The sequence below is a fragment of the Fukomys damarensis genome, unplaced genomic scaffold (genome assembly GCF_012274545.1).
Source record: "Fukomys damarensis isolate Sample0158 unplaced genomic scaffold, DMR_v1.0_HiC HiC_scaffold_8, whole genome shotgun sequence".
NCBI lineage: Eukaryota > Metazoa > Chordata > Mammalia > Rodentia > Bathyergidae > Fukomys > Fukomys damarensis.
The window spans coordinates 26,073,879-26,096,929 of record NW_022900920.1 but is presented as its reverse complement, the minus strand read 5'-3'; the positions used below and the strand labels follow the sequence as shown (position 1 = coordinate 26,096,929).

At 38.9% G+C, this 23,051-nt stretch overlaps 1 protein-coding gene across 3 annotated transcripts in view; it reads left to right on the top strand.

The window, feature by feature from the left end:
- Positions 1 to 19,478, top strand: part of Mxi1 (MAX interactor 1, dimerization protein) — a 64,348-nt gene extending 44,870 nt beyond the window's left edge. For 2 of the 3 annotated variants that reach the window (XM_010634639.3, XM_010634641.3), the window contains exons 4-6: positions 14,578 to 14,692; positions 15,260 to 15,431; positions 17,653 to 19,387. In XM_010634639.3, coding sequence (XP_010632941.1) covers positions 14,578 to 14,692; positions 15,260 to 15,431; positions 17,653 to 17,816 — 451 coding nt within the window. In that variant the 3' untranslated portion in view covers positions 17,817 to 19,387. Of the gene's footprint in view, positions 1 to 14,577; positions 14,693 to 15,259; positions 15,432 to 17,652 lie in introns of all 3 variants that reach the window. The other variant, XM_010634640.3, reaches the window with a different exon arrangement.
- The last annotated feature ends 3,573 nt before the right edge of the window (positions 19,479 to 23,051 follow it).

The window sequence follows — 23,051 nt, the reverse complement described above, 5'->3', positions numbered from 1 at the left end:
CAGCGCCTTGCACTCTGAACTCCCAGTAAGTACCTTGATTAACAGGAGCTCTGAATTAATAATGTTTTGGTAGAAGGCTGTGCACCTTTTGTTAGATTAGCAGAAAAAGTTACTAGCAAGTCAAATAACTAGCCTTTTTTTTTTTTGGTGTGCAGTGTGTGTGAAACCTGCCAATTCAAGACAAAAAATATTTTGGAAAGGCACATAGTGACATATTTGCTACCCTGCAAACATCTTCCCTTTCCAAGGAAAATAGTTTTGTTCCCCACTCTTGCTCCAGAGAGAACAGCTTGTCCCATAGGATATTCTAGTTAATGTGACCCACTTAGGAAGTATGTGGTGATTGTGCTTCCTAATGGGACCTCTGCTAACATAGTATCGTGGGAAAATGGTACAGCTCCTGAAAGTGAAGGTTTTGCCGATAAGAGCACATTTCTTCTGTATTTGAATTGGTGTGGCAAACCAAGAAACTTCAGTTGTGATTTAAAGTTTTACTATAAATAGCATAGAAGCTGTGATGGATCTTTTGTTATGAAAACATTTCCTAAAAATGTTTGAAATTTATACATGTCTTGCCCTTGAGGTGTTGTCACCCTGTTCGGTTTAAATAGCCTTATATCTTTTTTTTTTTGGTACCAGGGATCGAACTTGGGTCCTTGCGCTTGCAAGGCAGGCCACTGAACTGCTGAGCTAAATCCCCAGGCCCTATAGCTTTATATCTTAATAACAACATCTTATTAAAGTTCAGCTTGCTTTTGAGATAGACACTTCTCTGAATTTTTTTCTTTTTTCGGGGGGGCACCAGGGATCAAATGCGGGTCCTTGCACTTGTGAGGCAGGCAGCGGAACCACTCAGCTAAATCCCCAGCCCACTTCTCTGTAGTTGTGTCAGTCATATTTTGCTTCTGATTTTTGGTAACTTTTATTCTCATAGCTATTTACTCTGACATCATTTAAGGTCATTTAAAGACAAGTAGAGTCTTTCATGGAAGTTTCCATGATCAGCTAGAACAGTGTTTTTTGGCAGTGTCCAAGGAAGACTCACTCTTTTTTGGAAAGCTAATGTTTCTCCTAGTTTAGAATTAATAGCTTTAGGAAAACATCACAGGATGCTGTGAGTTTCCGTAAATGATGCTGGCCATAGAGACTGCTGTTGAAATGGCTGGTGCTCTCAGGTGTTCTTCTGGAGCCATTCTGAGGTCACAGGTGTGTATGATGCATGCACACAGGTACAGAAAAAAAGTTGAGTTTGGTTCATTTGAAAAGCTCTGAAATAATTAAAGATAACAAATTTCTTAAATAGGAAATTATCTGTAATTATTTTAGTGAGTTACAAATGTGATATGTTGAAACGATCTTGCTCTGTTGAGCCTTTAGAAGTTTAAAAAATATGTTTAGCACATTCTGATCTGTGCTTAGAAGGAAAGATATTAGTGGTTGCTATTTCAGTATTCTTGAGATCATTTTAAATTTTCATTTAAACATTTCTTATGTAGATTTACTCAGGATGAATAGGCATTTACCTGCTATTTTCTAAATTTTGATTGGCCATAGAATTTACTACAATAAAATGTTAAAATTTCTTTTACTCAAAAATTATAGTCAACAATGCTTAATTTAGTAATACTTGAATGGAATAGAAAAATGGTTTTTTAAGCATTAGCTTGAGGGTAGTGCTGGTTAATGCTTTAACTTTAATATATAGTGGATCCTTGACTTACGAACTCCCTCAGTTCCTGGGGGAGGGTTGGTGGTTGTAAGTCAGTACAGCTGAGATCTGGATGTTTACCTGGGTTCATGCTGTAGATAACAAGAGGCAGATGAATCTTCCATTAACCCAAGTTGTTCGTATGTCAGACTGGTCATAACTTGAGGGACCACTATAATTCTTTTTCAAATGGTGGTCTTTTAGTGGAGAAATTTTTTAGGAAATGGCATAAAGAACTATATTCTGCTTGTGTCTTAAGATTTTTGTTTTTAAAGTTTGAAAATGGAAGGGGATGTGAAAAGAATTAAGATGTGTTATGTACATGTACCAACAATGAATGCAATCATTTTTCATTTTGTACTGGAGATTTTTTTTTTTTTTTTAACCCGGGATTGAACTTGGGTCCTTGTACTTGCAAGGCAGGCAGTGGAACCTCTGAGCTAGTCCCTGGCCCTGCAAACATATGTTAATAAAAATTTAAAAAGAAAATGGAAAAGCTGGATTGCAAATGTTTTGGATTTGGCACCTGCACTTTGCAAAATGAGCCCATCAAGTGAAGGTTAGTCAGAGGTTTCCCAACACTTTTGGTAGAGCTTTGAGTACTTCAATACAGAAGGGTTGGCTCCTATTACAGGCCCAGCAGTGGTTAGAAATAAACAATAGTTAACATTACTTATCTTTTAGCAGCAGTTTTGTCGTTCCCAATAAAACCCAGTTTGGTCTCTCTCTCCCCTCCTTCACCCTTAGTGCTTTTAGGAAACTGAAAAATACTGAAACTATAGATTGAGGGTTTTAAATTCCCTTGATCACTTGATCTTGAAAATTTAGGGTTTTGAACTTCCTTTGAACGTATGATCTAGGATGGCTAATCATGAGTAATTGTCAGGTACTCATGCTAATGCCTCTTAGTCATATATGCCATTGACCTCAAGACTTAGGTTCTGGTTTGAAATCTGTGGTGGAAAGGAAAGTTCATTTATAGGGTCTTAGTTCCTGACACTGACAAAGCACACCTAAATGTAGCTGCACATCCACCGATAAGCACTTACTGGGCCCTGACTTGTGTTCTAGGTACTAGAGATGGGATGAAACAGCTGCTGCGCCTTGCTTTTGAGGATTTGTAGTGTAGGTTGAAGACAAGATAATTATTACAAAACCCCTTTTAAAAAGTATGTAATTGAGCCCTAAATTGTGTGTATCTCGGAGGTGAGGTAAACTCATACCTGGGGTTATCATGCACTGAACCGAAAATGAACAGTTTATTCACCCCGTGATATGTGTAGTTCTCTCTAGTAGTTTGCCAAATTTGTCTTACCATGTTTTCAGTATGTTTGCTAGGAAGGGCTATCAGGAGTTCTGTATCTGAATCACTGTTTGCTCTGTCTTACATTATTATAGTTTGCCACTTACTCTGGGTGAACGTGAACTTGTGGCTATTCAGCATAGTTAAAATAGATAAGGGCCCAAGACTACATTTAAATAATGTGCTACAGCCTTTTAAATTTATACATGCTTTTTTAGTGTACCTGTAGTGACAGCCAAAATTCTTTTCTTTTTAATGGACTGTTTAGCAAATAAAGGGATATCCTAGTACAGTCCTCCCTTTCTTTATGGTGGCATTACTGGTGAGGTCCAAGTGTCCTGTGGAAAGCCTCAACTGGGACATGAATCTGCTGTGGGCAGCACTGGGTGAATAGGGTACTGAAAGCCCATTTCCTTATCCTGGAGTCTTAGATGTCCTTCTGCTTTGGTTTACCATTGACGATGTGGGACTTTATTCCAATAAGCTCTGTAGCAGAAGGAGCCAGGTAACTTTTAAGCTCATATACAGCTGACCTTTGAAGAACACAGGAGTTGGCGTCCGTTCCTAGTGACGTTCGGGAAATCCATCCATTAGCTTTTGACTCCCCACAGACTTAGCAATTAAGAGTGCTTTGATCAGAAGCCTTGACGTAACATAAAGTCAGACATATCTTATGTACATGATGGTGAAAAAGACATGAGAACTACCACTTTTTATGTGGTAAATGTAATAGAGAGATAAACTGCTCACGCAGTGGTGAGTAGCGTCAGGTAGCCTCTTAGAGGGGTGCTGGCAACACCCCACTGTAACAGCAACTGGAGGTAGTGATGTAATTATATAATATCTCCTATAGTTAATTTTATGCAGTTACGGTGTAATACTGCATATTTATTTTTTTTCATTTCTCCTGGCTGTAAATTGTGAGTATATGGTTTGTAACTTTTGATAAATTTTAACTTTTTATAATAGGTTTATATATATTTAATGATAGAGATATTATCTATATACACTTTAGGCATTCATGACATACCTAACCTTTTTTTAAAAAAATCATTTTTGTGGTGCTAGGTACCAAACCAAGGGCTTTGAACATGCTAGGCCTGCATGGTACCACTGAACTAGACCCCAGCCTTAAATTTACTTATTAACTGGTACATAAAAGCATGAAAGTTGTACTAATTAATGGGCTAATGCCTTTTCTTAATTTTTAAAATACTTCTAGGCTACATTCATCTGGGAGTTTCTTCAAATTGTCACAAATAAATCTGCACATAAGTGGGACACAGTTTGAACCTATGCTAATCAAGGGTCACCTGCATTTCCTCTTGTATATTCTGTTTGAGCTTTTCTCAATATATCCTCCTAGAAGCAATGGTTGCCCACATGGAAAATCCTGTGCCTTTTTTCACTTTCTCCCTGCTGTAGTACATTAACCCTAAATTACTGATTTTTTAAAAATTTCAACTCAAAACTTCTTTCAGGCTGCCTAAAGACTGAGATTTTTATTCCATTAAAAAAAACAGTCTATTTTTGGGCTGGGTATTTAGCTTAGTGGTGCTGCACCTGCCTTGTAAGCGCAAGGTTCTGAGTTTGATCCCTAGTAGTGCAAGGGAAAAAAAAATTTTTTTGTTATGGAATGCTCTAATATTCAATACTTTATCTTTGGGTAATTAGAGCAAAACTGACCTAGTAATCTAAAATGAGAAGGATATGGGCTGTCTAATATAGAAATGCAATAAGTAAATTAGAATAAGGGAGAAATCTGAAAATTGAAAAAGTACATTTATATTTCTTCACTAAAATCAGTGACTAAAATTAGGGAGTGTACTCACTTCTAGACTTGAAAGAGAAATTTTTGAATTAAAAATAAAAAGCCGTACTTAATGTGTGGCAACTCTGTAGGGACTTGGTACCCAAAATAAAAGTAAAAATCAAACCGAATTGAGATCACTTCCTTGATAATGCTGTTGATTTTTAGGAAGATGCTATGGGTGTGTTAACGTGTAACGTCACTGTTGTGAGGACAACTATCACAGTTTTCCCTGAATGTCACTAACACGGAACTCTTTGGCATTTGGATCATTGGTGTGATCAACTGTGGCATTTTTCTCTAGCATTGGAATATCTGTATGGTTTCTGTTGTCTGTATTCACTTTGTTCCAGCCTGATTCACAATTATTCCTTTACAGAACAGCTTGTATTTGGCAAAGCTGTTAAAAAAAAATCTAGTCTCTTCTAAATAAGGTTCTTTTTCAATTAGAAATTCCATCTTTGCAGTTAAAAGATTCGTAAACACATTTCAGTTCAGATAGAGCTAAACAGCTTTACAAGAAGACTGCTATTTTTGTATGGAGAAGGCTTTTCCTAAAGAGCAGTGTGGTGATACTGGGCTCTTAGAGCTCTCTTGAAAGTAGTTGGAATTTACTGCTGCATGTATTGAAGTCACATGAAGAGGAAGCATGGTTTTGCTGACTTTCAGTGTTCAAGAAATACAGGTGATTTGGGGGGGATCAATACATGTTCGGTCTTATTTTTCTCCAGTTCAGAGAATCTTTCATATACCTTATGTTCTAGGAGATGACAGATGCTGGTGAGCCTAAAAGATGTTTTGGGACTTTGACCCTGAAGTATGTGAAAGGGAATGTAGCCACATTTGGCAAACTCCCCACTCCACTGACATCCACAGTTGGAGTGAGTCTTTCTGTTCTTGTTGTATACTTAGGCAAGAGAGCCACCAAGCTGCGGTGATCAACAGCCAGGATTTTGACTGACAGCAGGAAAGAATAGAGTGTGTCCCCTCAGCCTGGCTCTTCCTTTTTCCCAAATCCATGGGAGTATATACATTTTTCTGGGTTGCTCTCCTGAGCTATTAATAGAATCAAAGTGGGCACAATTATTATTTGTCAATTAGAAATAAATTGCAAAGAAAAAAGTATAGTGTTACTTTACAGAGCACTTCCAGAACAGAAAACTTTAATGTTATTGAGCTCAGAATGCAGTCACAAAAATAAATAATAGAGCTTGGATTCTTCTCATTTAATCCTTTTTAGGCTTTTCCAGAGGAAAGTCAAATTAAGTTTAGACAAATCACAAAGTGTAGTGTTACTAGTTAGTGCTTGATCTCAGTCTTTACAAAACCTTACCTTTTAGAACCAAGTGTGGTGGGCGCATACCTGTACTTCCAGCACACTGAGAAGCTGAGGCAGGAGAACTACAGGTTTGAGCTCAGGATGAGCAGTGTAGCAATTTAGGGAGACCTTGTCTCAAAACAAAAGATAGTAAAGGCTGGGGATATAGCTCAGTGCAAAGACCCTGAGGTCACTCCTGGGTACTGAAAAATAAAGGGTTTATCTTTTTTGGGTACCATGGATCAAACTCTGGACATTGTGCTTCCAAGGCAAGCAGTGGAACCACTGAGCTAAATCCCTGGCTCATAAATGGTTTGTCTTTAGGAGAATATTGTGGTGTTGTTAATCCATTGATAACTTTTCTCAGGTTTTAAAAACTCTTAAATCGTGTGCTCAGTCTGCCTGCCTGAAACTGCTCATTTGTTAGTGCCCTAATATAACACTAAAAAAATTCCGTGCCTTACCAAAGGAGAACATACTTGAGATTGGTGCCAGGTGTTGAGATGCGCTAGGCCGCCTCCAAAAGTAATTCAGAAACTAGTCTTCATCTGGGCCCTTTGTGGTCAGAAAGAAACAGTTTTTAAAGTGATTCAGTATAATGAAAAGAAAAAGGAGCTCATTTGAGTAATTTGGAAATAAAAAGATACACCAAAACATGAATTATGAGGCCTGTGACATATTTTAGATTCTGTGAATTTTATTTTTCCAGAGGTTCCAAATGGGTAATGAATACTTCAGGGATATTAAACAGATAAAACACATTGGCCAGCAGCTGCTCTTTGTCATCCTTTACCTGCCCCAATTTTATCCTTTCCCACCAAAAAACCAAAAAAAACTATATTTTGATTTTGGGACATTTGGGCTAAAATGAGACTTTATGAATAATCCCTGGCTAGGTTGACTGGATTGGCAGATGCCCAGCAGTGTCCAGCCATCTGCCATCTGCCAGTAAGCAGAGTTAGCGCTTGAATCAGCCAGCTCTTCATTTCAGGTCGCCTGTAGTGAGTGTGCACTGAGTCTTCACTCTGGGGAGCATCAGTTCTTAGGCTGGAATGATCATCTTCTACTTCATAAGGTGTGTCTTTCCTCCTAAGTGTAATGCCGTCCAGTACATGAGCTGTTCTACCTGTCACGTCTGATTAGTGGGACCATTTTTAAAGACCCTTTGCTGTTTTCACTTTCTGTTTCTAAATAATTACATTATAAATTACTATTCATATGTACTATCTGTGCTAAGCAGGATCACCACTTTGTTAGGCATTGTAACAATATTTCTTCATTTCTGCCATCTTGGAAGATAATAAAAAATTGTACTGGGCTGTGGGTAGCAATGGTGCTGTGAGAATTAGACTTAAACTTCTGTAGAAGAATAGACTTAATTCTTGTATGCATTTTAATATATAAAACTAGGATAGCATCTTACAGCCTCACATTTGACTTGTCAGCACGTAGGAAGTTTGTTTTGGTTTCAAAATGTACTTTACCCCATGGTGGCTGGCAGGATACAATACTATTGACATCACTGTGTTTCAAACAGAAAGTTAACAAGTAGCTGCTGTTGTGATTGCAGATTGCCTTCCCAGTCAGTCCCTGTGAGAGAACGCTTTTTCTTTTGGACGGCAATACTCTCAGCCCCTTGGTACCATTAAATCGGCCAGTAGGGGCTGCCAGAATAGCGATGAACACCAACAAAAGGCCAAATCATAGAAAACTGTTAATAGGGCAAAAATCTTTAATCTCTTTCCAAACTGATGTGAAAGATAAATAATTAAGAATATTCTCTCCCACCCACAGCTAAGTTTTGACAGTAGTTCAGGTTCAAAGCCTGATCTCAGTACAGAGCAGTATCCTTTCCTGCCACCCAAATACCTGGAGAGTTGCCAAAGGAAAATAAGCTATTTTGTATTTAGAACAAATTGCCACTGTTTTCTCCGGTGATGTAGCCCTTTTTCCCAGACTTTGAAACTTGGAATACAGAAAGTTCTTTTGTGACCAAAGAAGAAATAAGTTGAATGAGAGATCAAGTTTGTTTCTGTTTTTAAAAAACTAAATCCCTATAAACAGATAAGGCAAGGATGTATGCATAGAAACTAGGTTTTAGCAGTGAATGGCCATCAGGTGGGCAGTCCTCTGTTCAGTTTCTTTGCAGGTTCTGTACAGAAATTCCAGAGAAGGGCATAGACTCCTGGAACAAGATTATACATTTTTGTTTTTCAGTGAAGTCTTTCTTAGAGCAGAATGCATGCAGGACAATAAAAAAAAAAAGTAATTGTTTATGTATTCTCTGGATTATGGCCTTTAAATGGTCAGGAGTCCAGGATCCGGCAGACCTGTGCATAGCTGGTCTCATCTCATTATGCTGCTGGGAGGCTTCGGCACTGATCACCTCAGCGTGGGTTAGAGTTTTAGAAACACGCACTGAAATTACATCTCTTCTGCAGTGGGTGCTGGTCATTCTGTCTGGTATTTATACTAATCAGTACAATAAGCAAGGCTTATGCAAAGGAGTCTGACAAGAAAGGACGAATGGAAGAAACATTAGTTCGGGTTAGGCAGAAGAGTGTGTGACGTGCCCTCCAGGTAGACATGGAGATGAGGGCATTGCGGGTTATTGGCAAGCATCGAACAGTTGGTTGCAGAAGAGGTTTGCAAAGGCATGAGTAGTGGGAATGAGACTGGGAAGGTAGGCAGCAGAGGTCAAAATGACAGCCTTCAAACAGGTAAGAGATTACTACTGGCAGCCATAAAAATCTTCGTAGCACGTAGCTCAGCAGCCATCACAGCGCGAGCTCAGTGTTTTATCAATGATCATTGTTGTGTCCTGAGTGCCACTTCGTGTTCTTCATCTCTCTGCACTTCCACCTCATGGAGTCCTCCTCGTGGGAGGAAAAGTACACTGCAATTTTACAGTTATAAATTGAGTACTCAGATCTCTCTCCCTTTTCTCTTCTCTTGCCTCCTCCTTTTTTCCTGTTCCCTGTCGCCTGTTCCTTCTCTCCTTTACATCTTTTGGAGGCTTAATCCAAGCCATGAGTCAGAAACAGTGTTCTGAAGTCCAGAGTTCTAATAGATTTCTGGAGGTCCTGAGATGTGTATGAAATAATGTACGGTTTATTTGAAGCCTTCTTTTAATTGTGGAAGTGCTTTTTGCATTATCTATGCTTGTTTTTATATGAAATAATTTTTTCTTCCAAATAATTTTGGGAAAATTTATACCCTCTGGAGGCTGCCTTATCTAATTGTAGCCCTTCACCTCCTCTGGTCAGTGTTAGATACTCCTGGGCTTATACATAGCCTACCCTAGGAACTGCTTAGAATTGTAGTGGGAGAGAATGGTTTTAGAGTCTTCCCTGAGTGTATAACATGGATCTCAACTTAATTTAATTCTTTCTTGTATATAGATGAAGTTGGTGATGTGACAGTAGAATAATTTATATTAGAATATTACACAGTAAGCCCCCAACCTGAATGAGTTCCCTTCTGGGAGAATGTTCATAAGCCAGATTCATTTGTAATTCTAGCAGAGTGAGTCTTATATACCTTTTGCCACAAATACACAATGTAAAACATAAAAAGCCCCCCCCACAATACTGTAAATAATTTTTACTAGTTTTACTTTTGCAGTCTTTATTCTTTAGAATTGTGCCAGTGGTTGAACGACTCATTATAAGAACGAGTGACATCTATCTTTTTGCCTTGATCCAGTCTCAATTATTTCACTTTTGTTTCCATGGTTACTGCTTTGCGCTTCCCAGCAGCTCACTACTCCACATCACCAGTGCTCTTCCTCCTGCTTCCGGACATCCTCAGCTCTGACTGAGCACTGTGCTGCTGTGCACTGTTGCGCTGTGCAGTGAGTGCCCAGCAGCCGACTGTGACGGTGTCTGGCAGTTTGTTCTCATCTACCAATGTTCGCAATGAGAAGTCTGTATCTGTGAAAGTTCGCAATGCACGTGTTCCTACGTCAGGGACTTACTATATATGAAATACTGTATAACTTACAACTTTACCACTTGTTGATATTCCCATTTGGAGGATTATTAAATAAAGGCCACTTTGAAAAGTGAGAAGAGGTCCCAGTTATTTCCTGTGTTTATCTCTGTTGTCATTGAGGCCCATAACTACCAGAGCCACGTGTGATGCTAGACAAGTGCCACTGCCAGGCTCCTACCTGAGTTTATAGTCCATTTTCTCTGAAGCAGATAATCTGTAAATGGTAGGCAAAACAAAATTATCAAGTAGCATTTTATTGGAATAGCTTATCTAGCTTCCTTGTTTCTTATACAGTATCTCGAACAGCAAAATATGATCATGTTTTAGTAAATGCCTGAGTGTGTTTGATCTGGGTCCATTTTTAATGTCAATTTTTTCAGAAAAGTAGGCAATTTTGTGTGTATGTCTGTGTATCTTTGGAGGTAATTTTAGATTCTCAGCGTATTACACTTCAGAGAAACTTTGGTATTTAGAATGTGCAGGACAGGCAGCTAGCTGCTGTCATGTGCAGGGGCACATCCGAGCACAAGCCACCAGGAAAGTCAGAGCTTGGCAAAGTCTTGGTGTCCCTGTAGTGGAGGAATGAAAGGCAACCAAGTTTAGATGAAGGACCATGCCCCCAAGGGCATCAGCCAATGACAGACAGTTCGTGGGCCTGGTCAGGAGTTAGATTTCTTATTGTTGGGCAGAGGGGATTAGGGTTCCAAGAGGCAACTTGAAAAAAAAACATCAGAATTGAAAAGAAGCGCATGGTACTTGCCTCTTTTTTTTTTTTGAAAGCAAATTCTTTCCTCCCTCTTCAGCAGTGTGCTTCTTTTAGTTGGTATGCTTTAAAATACAGCTCTAACAGCCATTTTATAGCAAAATCATTTCCCTTCATATTTTGTGATGTGTCATTTTGGCAGTAAAGTTTACAGGGTTTGAAATCAAAAGCAACATTGGTTCCTTCAGAGAAAAATGATCCCATCTACCAAAATAAAAACCAAACAGACTCTTAATTGTTCTTTTTCCCATAAAGGGCTTGCCCTTTTTGAAGGTGTGGGCAATGTTAATAGGATTCTTTTCTCTAGCAGGGCTGGGAGATGGGAATTACTCTTTCCCCCGAGTAAAATCCACTTTCCAATCTCATTTTAGAACAGACTTCAAAGTGTCTTTGAAAATAAAGAAAACTGTTATCTCTCCATTCTCTAGCTTGCTCTCTCAGCAAGGAGACTGGAGTTCTCCCACAGTTCACCTCCTTGTAGAATGTCTAGTCCAAACTTTGCTTTACTATCTCATGTTAATTTAGGGGAAAATTTAGCTTAGGGTTTTCATTGGGCCATCTATGTGATTACAAGCATATGCATTAAATAAAAGTTAAGTGCCAACTAGAAGCTTAAATTTAAAAAAAAAATCATTTTCCATGAAGTCTAGTTGTACAAAGTTTACAATGTCAGGGTACAAGAGCATACTTTAATCTTTATTCTCTATGTCAGTTCCTCCTATTTCTTGGGGACTTGAAAAACATCATTGTATAATACTTGTATTTTTTTCCTTCAGTGAGTAGATTTTCAAATCAAGCCTTTCTCTTCTATGTTTCTTGTCTTCTCTCCTTGTTCCAGTTGTATAGCCCATGACTTGGCAACCCCATACAAGAGGCTCCTGAGCCACCAGTCACATGAGAATGAAGGCAAGAAAAAAGCAGATGGGGCCGGGGATTTAGCTCAGTGGTTCCGCTGCCTGCCTTGCAAGCACAAGGACCTGAGTTCGATCCCTGGTACCAAAAAAAAAAAAGAGAAGATGGCATCATAAGATATCCCTGTGTAGGTCGTTAGTGGTTAGTTAAGTTTGCAGTCTGGTTAACAACAGAGATATAAGGAAAGAGTTTGCCTACATTTCTTATTCTAAAAATTTGCTGGAGAGAAAGAACACATGAAGAATGTGATTTTAAGCCAGGCATGGTGGTGCACGCCTATAATCCCAGCACTCTTGGGAGGTTGAGGCAGGAGGATCGCTGTAAGTTCGAGAAAAGCCTGGGCTACATAGTGAGTTCCAGGTCAGTCTCAACTACATAGTGAGGCCCTGTCTCAAAAAACAAAAACAAAAACAAAAACAAAAACAAAAAAATAGAATGTGATTTCACTCTTTCCAATTTATAGTCAGGGAGATCGCTTGCTCTTGGAAGGCTATACTTCTGTAAGTGGAATAAAAATACACTTGAAAACTGGGCCTTCTAATGGAGGAGATTATGAAAAATGTTGTCAGCTGCTGACTTACATCTGCCACTGTTCACTTTTTATTCTATGTTGCAAATGCCTGTTTCATCTGTATGTACGAAAACTGAGGAAGTTGTAGCTCCCACAGAATCACCTCTCTCACAGGAGAGCAGATGACATCACTCACTGCCTGGCCTTCCCACAGGAACCAGTTTAGGACTGCATTAACAAAACCTGGAGAATGGCATCACTGGCCTTTGTAAACTAGGCTGTTTCCTCTCGATGCATTCTGTATCTCAGCACATTTGCTCGACTGAAGAAATGTTCAGCAGTGGGTAATAAAAAATTTTTAAAGAGAGAATTCTGTCTTCTTGCATTTAGGCATTATTGAAATCTTGACTTCCTTGGTGCAGGTAACTCTGACTTATCACCTAGTAAATTTAAGTAATTTACTGAAGATCCCCAGACTGCTGAACTTAACTGATATTTCCTTCATAGAGCACCAGGTCATTTCTCTCTCAAATGAAAGAAACTAAAGTATTTTTAATTTTAGGCTTAAATTTGGTCCTAATCTGTAAGCTTCGGTCTGCTTACTCTCAGTTACCTGGAAAATCCTTGCTTTTTCATAAACAAATTCAGTATCTTTCAAGTCCAAAGTCAGGTTTCAACCTCTTTTATAAGTCTACCTCTAATTACAAACTCTCCCTTTATTCAGAGTCTGTTGCCTTTGATAATTGCACAACTCCTTTCAGTATGAAGCAAATGAAACAAAAGAATGTTTTTTACTTTTCCTGTTCAAGCAAGTGTCTGGGAACAGTGCTGAGTACACAAAATTCATGTATATACAGCTGAATAATTTTTAAAGAGAAGACATTATATTGTTATTTTCATTGTTTTAGTTTTACAAAACATCACTACTACACTTACTTATCCTTTTTTTTTAACCAGTGAAATAGCTGGCTGCTTAGTGCCTTCTCCTAAACCTTTCAAAAGGCTAGTGCTTGAGAATTTCACTTGACATTATTTCTTGTTTATTAAGACAGAGAAACTGAAGGTTGGTGAGTGAGCTAGTGAAATAATTCTGGTCTTCTTTGGAAAGAAAATGGATGTTGTTGTGTCTTGTTCATGTCTCAGTTGAGATAGTTGCCACAAGTTCAGTTGTAACTAAGTTACAATCTTTTAAAAGAGCTAGGAGTATATTATGAGCACATTTGTGTTTGTCCTTTTCAGATATACTGTAACTGCTGCATTCATGTTATACCTTGTGAAGCACCGTACCAAGGACAGGGACCAGTATTGTTTAGAATGAAATTATGCACTCAGAAACCCGCTGTCCTCACCATGATCACAGGGAGGGCGAATCCGTGAGACTTTGCTAGAATTCCCAGGAAGAATCTGTCCCTTCCCACAAGGGGGTGGACTAGAGGATAAAGTGACTTTCAGTGAAGAATTTGTGTAGAAAATTAGAGGCAAGTAGTGAGAGAGAGGGTGTGAGAGGGGAAGAGATACTAGTTCATGAGTCAGTGCATTTAGATAGGAAGCAGGAGAGAGACTTTTATGGGGGTTGTTTCAGTAGCTAGAATTAATTTCTCCAACCTTATCCTGGCTACTCAAATAATTCTGTTGTTTCTATTTTGTCGTCACATGAAATTGCCATTTTTATAAATAAAATATTTGAAAATCAGGAAATTCATATCATAATAAAAATATATAACATGCTGTAGGATGGCTGTAGTTGCAGAGAGGTAGTGGTATGTTGTGTGTGTGTTACATGCCATTAAAAGGTAGGAGGGCCGGAGATTTAGCTCAGTGGTTCCTCTGCCTGCTTTGCCAAGCACAAGGACCAGAGTTTGATCTCTGGTACCAAAAAAAAAAAAAAAAAAAGTTAAACATTAAAAGGCAAGAGAGGAAATGGAAATTTGGTGAGCATTTTATAACTTCTTGAGGTGCTGAAAATCCCTGCACTAGCCTGTGGTTTTAAGCATTCAGAATCAATTATAATTGCTCTACTGTGTTTTTACAACAATTTATAGGGTGGACTAAAAAACCATCTCTAACCGATTACTACTGGGGCGAGTCATTTGACGTGACTAGGTACAACAGAGACCCCTACACTTTCAGATACTTCGAAGAATTAGGGCTGTAACATGGCTATAGGCCAAGTAAATGCAAATTATTATCTTAAAATAGGGTTTATGACGTTTCTAGTGCAATATCCAGGCTGTGCTGACTTGACTCTTTGTCTCTTAGGCGAGCTCATCTGCGCCTATGTTTAGAACGCTTAAAAGTTTTGATTCCACTAGGACCAGACTGCACCAGGCACACAACGCTTGGTTTGCTCAACAAAGCCAAAGCACATATCAAGGTGAGAATTTTACTTTGAGATTTGTATCTGATTCTCTGGATCCTGGTTTCATTCAGCTAGCTCCCCATGCCCTCCTTCATAACTGCTATCAAGAGAAATACTCCTAAAAACTTACCAGCTACTCTGATGGGAGCATTGTAAACTGATTGGACTAAAATTATTTTGACAGTGTGGCCATTTAAGGACTCGAAAATGCTAGGAAAGTAACAATTACCCTTCTGACAGCCAGAAAGGAGGCAGGCATTTGTGCCCTCTGGTGGAGATAGCTTCATTTGGCAGGCTGTTCCTCAGTATTTTTCCATCAAATACAATGCTGCACAGGAAGTTTCCTTTATGGAGATTGTTTTACAGACTTTTACTTGTTCAGCTACACATTATGTGTTCAAGTAATTAGCATTCATTCACAAAAACGTATAGACGGAACTATTTTTGAGGTTTAAAAAGATATACTCGTGTATTTTCATATATGCAGACACATTTTCTCCACCAGAGTATTTTTAATGTTAGAAATGTTTTAATGTTTTAAAATTTGACTATACAGATGTACATATCATTCCATCATTTTAGAAACTTGAAGAAGCTGAAAGAAAGAGCCAGCACCAGCTTGAGAACTTGGAACGAGAACAGAGATTTTTAAAGCGACGACTAGAACAGCTGCAGGGTCCTCAAGAAATGGAGCGAATACGAATGGACAGCATTGGATCGACTATTTCTTCAGATCGTTCTGATTCAGAGCGAGGTAGGCAGTGCGTCTCTACTGTAATGAATGCTAAGCATCTCTGTCTGGATTTAGGCAGGGTAGGTTGGCATGAACACTGTTTGCTTTCTTTTTAGCCACTACTGTGACAGTCTGTGTTTTATGCAATCACATTGTCTTCCAGCGCCTGTATGAATTACAAGGTTTTTTTTTCTTGAAATATTTAGTATATGTTTTTATATATTTAAATGATTTGAAATTTTAGTCTTAGTTTTCGGTAGAAAATGGTGGGATTCTTGTCTGTTCTTCACCCAGCCTCCACTGATGGCTAACACCATTATAATTACTGAAAACAGAAATTTAACATTGGTATAACACTATTAACAAGTTTGGCATGGTGGTATCCATCTGTAATCCTAGCTACTGGTGAGCCTGAGGCAGGAGGATGACTGTTGAAGGTCAGCCCGGGCAATTTAGCAGAAAAGAACTGTGTCTCAAAATGTAAAACATAAAAAGGCTGGAGATGTAGCACAGTGGTAGAGTGCTTCCCAGCACTCATGAAGCTGTGGATTTAATTCCCAGGGTAGGGGCCTGATTATACTAGTTTTCCCACGGATGTCTTTTGTCAGGTCTAGCAGCCTATGCAAAATCTCCTATTACATTATTAGTTCTTTGGTCTTTTCTTTAATGACCCTAAAACTTTGAAGAATACTGGCCTTTTTATATAGTGTTCCCCATTTGGAAACATGTTTTAAAATTATTAGACTGAAGGTGTCTGTTTGGAGCAAGAAATATCACAGAAGTCACGTTGTGTTCTTCAATTCATGGTGTCAGGAAGAAACACTGATTTTACATCACTGGTGATATTTTTAAGTACCACATCCTTAATTTCTCTTTCCACCTGTTGTGGAACATTTGTCTTTAGCAGAAGTAAAGAAATCAACCCCCACCTTCCAAAAAAAAAAATCTTAATTTTACCGATCTCTTCGTCTGTCGCCTCACCCACCTCAGTCAGGCCTTACACCACAATGAGACCCCAGAGGTAAACTTTGATGATTTTAAGCCTCGTATTTGAGAAAATACAACTAATGAGATTTTGCATATACTAAAATACTAAACAATGACACTAAGGCTTTTTTCCTAAAACAGATTTTTGTTTTTGTCTGTTTAAATTGAAATTTCCAAACATACTCATAAATAATGAATTATATACCCATCATTGCTTTCTTTAATAATGGCCAATGATCTGTCTTCCTTGTTTCATCTAAGTCAAATAGGAAATACTAGGCTTTGTGTTTGTCTTAGTGGTACCAGGGATAGAACTCAGGACCTTGTGCTAGCTAGGTAGGTGACGGCACCACTGAGCTAAATCCCCAGCCCTGTGTTTGTCTTTTAAGAGTACTGAAAAATCCTGAGTTTTTATTCTAGTTCCTAAGGGGAAAAAAGCAACTGTAAACTGTAAAAAGTATTATTATTAAATACTGATTTCAGTATTTAACAAAATGTGATAGATGTGGCCATGTGTGTATTTAGGATTTTGGTTTTTAAAACTAAACCCCACCACCATAATGTCTTTACTCTTAACTCCTTATACTCCTGCTATAATCCAGAAACTAATTAAATCTCAAGTTCTTACTTCAAGCAGTATTTGGGAGCTGGGGATGTGGCTCAGCAGCAGAGCACTTGCCTAGCTTGCATGAGGCCCTGAGTTCTATTCTCAGTCTTCCCACCCCAAAATCAGACTTCAAAAATGTACTTTATGACTGCCTTAGTTACTGAATAAAAAATTTTAGGATAAGTTGTAGTCATCTGTAGAATTATCTATAGAATGATACCATCATAGGTCTTGATGGACACGTTTTCTCGTTATCTGTCTTAAAGTTTATGCTTTCTTTTTCTCCTTTCAAGGCGACCCTGATTAATAAAACAACACTGAGAATTAGTTTCTGGTTTAATGCAAAACAGATGTTAGATGTTGGGATCTTTTAATATTAAGTGCTAATTTCCAAATAGAGTGCTTGGAGAGAGAGGTCCAGACAGACTGGCGTCAAAGGGTTTTGGTAAACTTGCTGCCTAAATTAAGAGCATGGTATAGCAGACATTCTTCTGTGGGGAGAATATCCCTCTCTTCACCTTGTCTATCTCCAGAGATCGTGATAGTGTGCTTGCTGTATAACATTTTATACTGTTTTTCCTCATGCCTTTTAATTTTCGAAGGGGATGGGTAGATTATTAATGCCTTTTCCCCCCCCTCTTTTGGCAGAGGAGATTGAAGTGGATGTTGAAAGCACAGAGTTCTCCCATGGAGAAGTGGACAATATAAGCACCACCAGCATCAGTGATATTGATGACCACAGCAGCCTGCAGAGTATTGGGAGTGATGAGGGTTACTCCAGTGCCAGTGTCAAACTTTCATTCACTTCCTAGAACCCAGCATGACAACAGTGCAGGGCAAAATATTCACTGGGCCAATATAATACAGTCTCTTAAATTGGGCTCATGTTGCAGTCTCCTCTTTAAAGCTAAACAAAACTATACTTGAACAAAAAGGTCAGAAGACCTGTATTTACGCAAATACTTAGCAAAAAGTGGGGTAGAGCCTCCCCAGCTGGAAAATGTTCATATTGGAAAAAAATTTAATTCCTAATGGCATAAGCAAACATGTGAAATTACCTTGATCTGATTTAGTTGGTTTAAAAGAGGACATTGGAGAGTCCATCCTTTTTCTAGTTTGCTCATACTATATTGAGTAGACACGTTAAAAGATGGGGCTGTGAACCCTTCCTGAGCTTTATGGCCCTAGAAACAAAATCAAAACTACAGTGAGGAAGACAAGATAATCAGGCAGTAAATTTGGGTAGCTAAAGACCTATTAAAACTCAGCCTGGGACAACTCATCACGAAGCCTGTGGATGGATGATCGATCCTCTTTTAAAAAACTCATTTCATGCTCTACAAAAGGAGAGACTGTGAAGCCTTTTGAGAGGGATCATCGTGCAGCTCAGCTTTCCGTTGGATTCCATGCTAAGCCAGCTGACCTTACCCCGCATCGTTAGCACTAGGGCACCCGACCACCAGCTCACCAGCCCACTGCCCCTAGGCCACGAGGGCACTGCTGCATGACGGCCTCTGCCACACAGGCCTTTGAGTACGGATTGGGGGGCCAGAAGGAAAAAGCTCTACGTGCCCCTGTGTCTGCGTGAGTCAGAAGCACCATGCACACAGATTAGCAGGCCAAAGTCTGAGCCGTGGCAGCATTTTTATTTGAGATTTTGATAACTTTATATGTGTTGAAAACCAAAATGACATCTTTTTAAAGCTTGTCCATAAGTAAACATAGATGTCTTTTATAGTGGAAAAACATTGGGAAAAATCTATTTTGATGCAGCATTTGATAACACCTCTTTATAGTGCACACAAGGAATGAGGTCTGGGCTAGGTAGAGAAAGGTCAATGCTGTTTTTGTTTTTAGAATCATTACCCTTGCCAGTTTTTAACCATCTGATATCCATAGTAGACACTATTGTAATTAACATAGTTAAGTTCAGCACTTATTTCATTTTACTGTAAAGATTTGCCTCATTTTCTACAGTCTCGTCTCAGTCCCACTGTGCAGGTGCTATTGTTGCTCTTCTATTTTCAGAAATATTATTTTCTCCTAAGTGAAATTCCCAGCCTGCACTTTGATGTCACATGTTCCCACTGTCTTTCCAACGCCCAGGTTTCCCTCTGGTCCTCAAGCTTATTAGCCCAGGAAGACTCCTGGAGACCTCCCCCTTTGGACTCTGTATACTTTAAATAATTTAACTACCCTTAATTACTTTTTAAAAAAAGCTTTATGATTTTCATAACTTATTGCTGATTTTAATGGGTTGTTAATTTTGGTCCTGTAGTTTTATGTTTAGATAGGGCTGGGCAAGGAAAAAAAAAGAAAATAAAGACAACCATATTTAGCAGTGCAGCCGAGTTGTGTGTTAATGTTAGACACTCCTTTGTGAGCAGCATTGTAACAGCATTCAGTGCTTCTCTATGTGAAGTGTACCACATCATACATAAGGCCTGAGCACATACATACATGTGTGTGTGTGTGTGTGTGTGTGTGTGTGTGTGTGTGTATATTCACTTGTTCTTGCGCTTTTATTCCTCCAAAAACATTTTTCCTTGAGTCCTCCCTCAATTCCTTTGAAATAGATGTATATGAAAACTGCATTTCTTTAGAAACCAAACCCACTACTGGAATTTGCTACACTTTAGGTGCTGGAGACTTAATGAAAAACATGACAAAACAAACTCATTCCTATGGCCCAGGTAAATTATTTCTTTATTCATTTGTAATATCCCTGGCCAGGTCAAGATGTTGTGCTACATATTTGCTTACTTTTGACTTTCCCAAGTGAGAGTTTAAAGAATGTGTAAGAACATTTCTTTGGGGTAAGAACTCCCTATATCATGCAAAGTAAATTGAAGTCAACATCTAAGATTCCATTTTTGTTTTTCCCATAGCATTCACTAGCTTTTTACACACAGCTGGAAGGTGGGCCACGGAACAAACCTGAGGTGCTGCCATTTCATTGTCTGTGTACAGGATGATGGGCTGGGAAGCATTTGTCCCCAACTTAGCAGTACACACATCACCACTCCCCCATACTGCTTCTTCCCGGGGTTGGTTTTCCATGAGGGAAGGCAAGGGTAAACTATAGTGAGGAAGGAGTATTAGTTTTTCAGCAGACCAAATGACACATAGGTTAACTAAGAAATAAAAAATTGTGAATAAAGAATACCCGAGTTAATTTTTGTAACACCCTTCTCCACAAAGGCAAACATGAATACACCTTCAGGCAGCTATCTTCTAAGTGTTGATACATCAGAAGTCCAGAATTAATGGGAATCTGAATTATAATTAACTGTTGTAAAACTTAAACCAGTGCCTGTCCAATTCCATGGATCCTAACTGAATATGGCTTCATGTATTGTACTGGATAACTGCTTCAGGTAGGACACAGAGCTATTTGACATCATCTGATCTCAGGGATCCATTTGGCATTTGGTTACACTATTACACAAACTGGAAACAAGACCCACAGTCTCCATTTAGTTCCCACTAAAACCTTACTTTAAGGTACTCTTCTAATAAAACGCCTGTGGGCTGTACTTCAGAGGTACAGGTAAATCTTACCCACCACAATACCAAGAAGATTCAGATGAAGTCAGTCTGGTTAGCACACATATGAGAACTCTTACTTTTAAAAAATGTCTCTGCAGGCCCCATGACAATGTCTGCCTTTAGAATTACGAAGGGATTTAAAAAGGCAGCGTTGAGGCAAGGCACCTCTAAGGTTATACAGCTCCTTAATTCCTATTTCCTGAAGAAAGTGGCCTTTTAGGAATTTTTGTATTTTCACTTGAAGCAGCAGCGGTTTACTCTGTTTTGTTTATCATTCCACCTCAAAATACCAAAGCAAAGTCAGATTCTGATGCATCTACCATTATGGGTAACATGGGAAAAGCAAGGACTTAATTTAACTTTCATCATTTGGTAGGCCCTGAACAATTAATTTCTTCATGGTACTTGTTTCCTCCCGAGGTGTTACACATACTACCTCCATCTTGAAATGTAAGGGTTTATGCATAATACATGTTAATTACTCCTCTCCCAAATCTCTGTAGAAATAAAGTCTATACTTTTTTTGATAAATGCAATCTTACTTCACCCTTAACCTCAAATTTTAATTATCCTACCTCTAGATCTTACAGAAGACATTTCTTAAATATTAGCTCATATTAACAAAATTCCATGGCAGGTAGTACTCTAATTTTACCCTCTTTCTGGAATTAGGGATTGACTCTAGGCTCTTCCCACTGAATCTATATCCTCAGACCTTTTTTGGGGGGAGACAGAATTTGAGTCTTTAAGTTGCCCTGAACTTAGGTCCTCCTGCCTCACTTAGCCTCCCAGAGTGCTGGGATTACAGGCCTGTGCCACCATGCCTGAACTCATAGCCTTAAGTAATCCTCCTGCTTCAGCCTCCCAAACATCTGAGACTACCGACATGGCTCAAATTGATAACCTACAAAATTATAAAAGGCTTTACAAGAACAATAGTGTTCATTTTAATGATTGCGTGGACATGGTGGTGCAAACCTTGATCCCATCATGGAGGGAGACTGAGATAGGATTCCAAATTTGGGTCACACAAACCCAGTCTCAAGCTGGGGATTTAGCTCACTGGAACTGTGCACAAGTTCAAAACCTGGTACCAGGAAAAAAAGGAGGTGCTAGGGATGTAGCTCAGGAATGGTGCATGCCTGGGTTTAATCCTAGTGTACTACAAAAATAATGAGATTGAACACATCATACACTATTAACCACTACAGGTATCTGAAAGCCCTGCTTAATATTTAATGCTGACCTTGCCTAGAAAGGCAATTCAGCTATCTTACTGGACCCATGCACTAGATCTAACAGGAAATTCTTACTGTAATTCATAGGTGTGTACTGACAATTTCACTTCACTATTTTGCTTGCCTTTTCTTTTTGGAACTGGAAATTGAACTCAGAGCCTTGTGTTTGACAGGCAGGCATGGCTCCACCAAGCTACATCCCCGGCCCTTGTTTGGCCTTTCTTCCCAGTTACAAATTATGAAAAACAGCCCAAGTGAAACACTATTAAAATACTGCCAACCAACTTAACTATGATTTTGGGGAATTTTTTTTTCCATTCTCTTAATTCTTAGCTCTGCAATAAGGAATACTTAAAGTCTTTATTGTTAGGGCAATAATTAGGGTATTTTAGATGTTTACACAAAGCCATGCAGCATTACCGACGTGTAGTAAAAGAATATGTGTAAGTTTAACAGGTCAGTAGCTTCATCACACTTAACTGAAAGCTAGATCACCTACACCTGACAGCACTCATGGAGGAAAAACTCTAGGCCAAAGAACTGAAGGGATACTTACTCCTTCCTGCCACTTCTGAGCAATGAACAACTGGCAATTACCATCTATTAAAGACTAGCCTAGCTGCAGAGCTCAGGCTTCAAGTTCTCCCAGGATATGGAGTCAAGTGCTTGCACCAAGCCTGTTTCTTGGGTCAGAAATTCACTGCATCTTGCTAAGGTAAGTACAGGGCTTGAAAGGGAAAAAAAACAAAAGTTCATCAGTTTTACCAGGAAAGGGAAAATGAGCCAGCAAAATAAAAACTGTAATTTTGGGCCCCAGAGTGACGAAGTGTCTCTTCAAAGCCAACCCAGCCTTTCCTGCTAACAGTGTAACCATGGCTCCTTTACCTGACTGGGGAAACATTACAATTTAAATCATTCCAGTGACTCTTAAGTCTACGCTGGGCTCATAAAATGAACTGGAAAGGAATATGGTAGAGGTTAACTGCCAGTTTTTACTGCCTGGGAACTGAGAGATGATTATCTAAAATCTGGTAGTTTCAGCTAGTTCAGCTGCTAGCTATGTACAATTAATTCTCAGGTCTACTTTATCCTTCCCATTCAAGGCCACAAAAGAACCACCTTTATACACATTAGCTGAAAAGGCAGAAAATGCAACTGAAAAATCTCACAAATGTAACACCATCATATGTCTTCTTTTACTGCTTGCTTTTATATACCAAGACAAATTCTTAGGAGGTCCCATCTATAATATGGGTATCT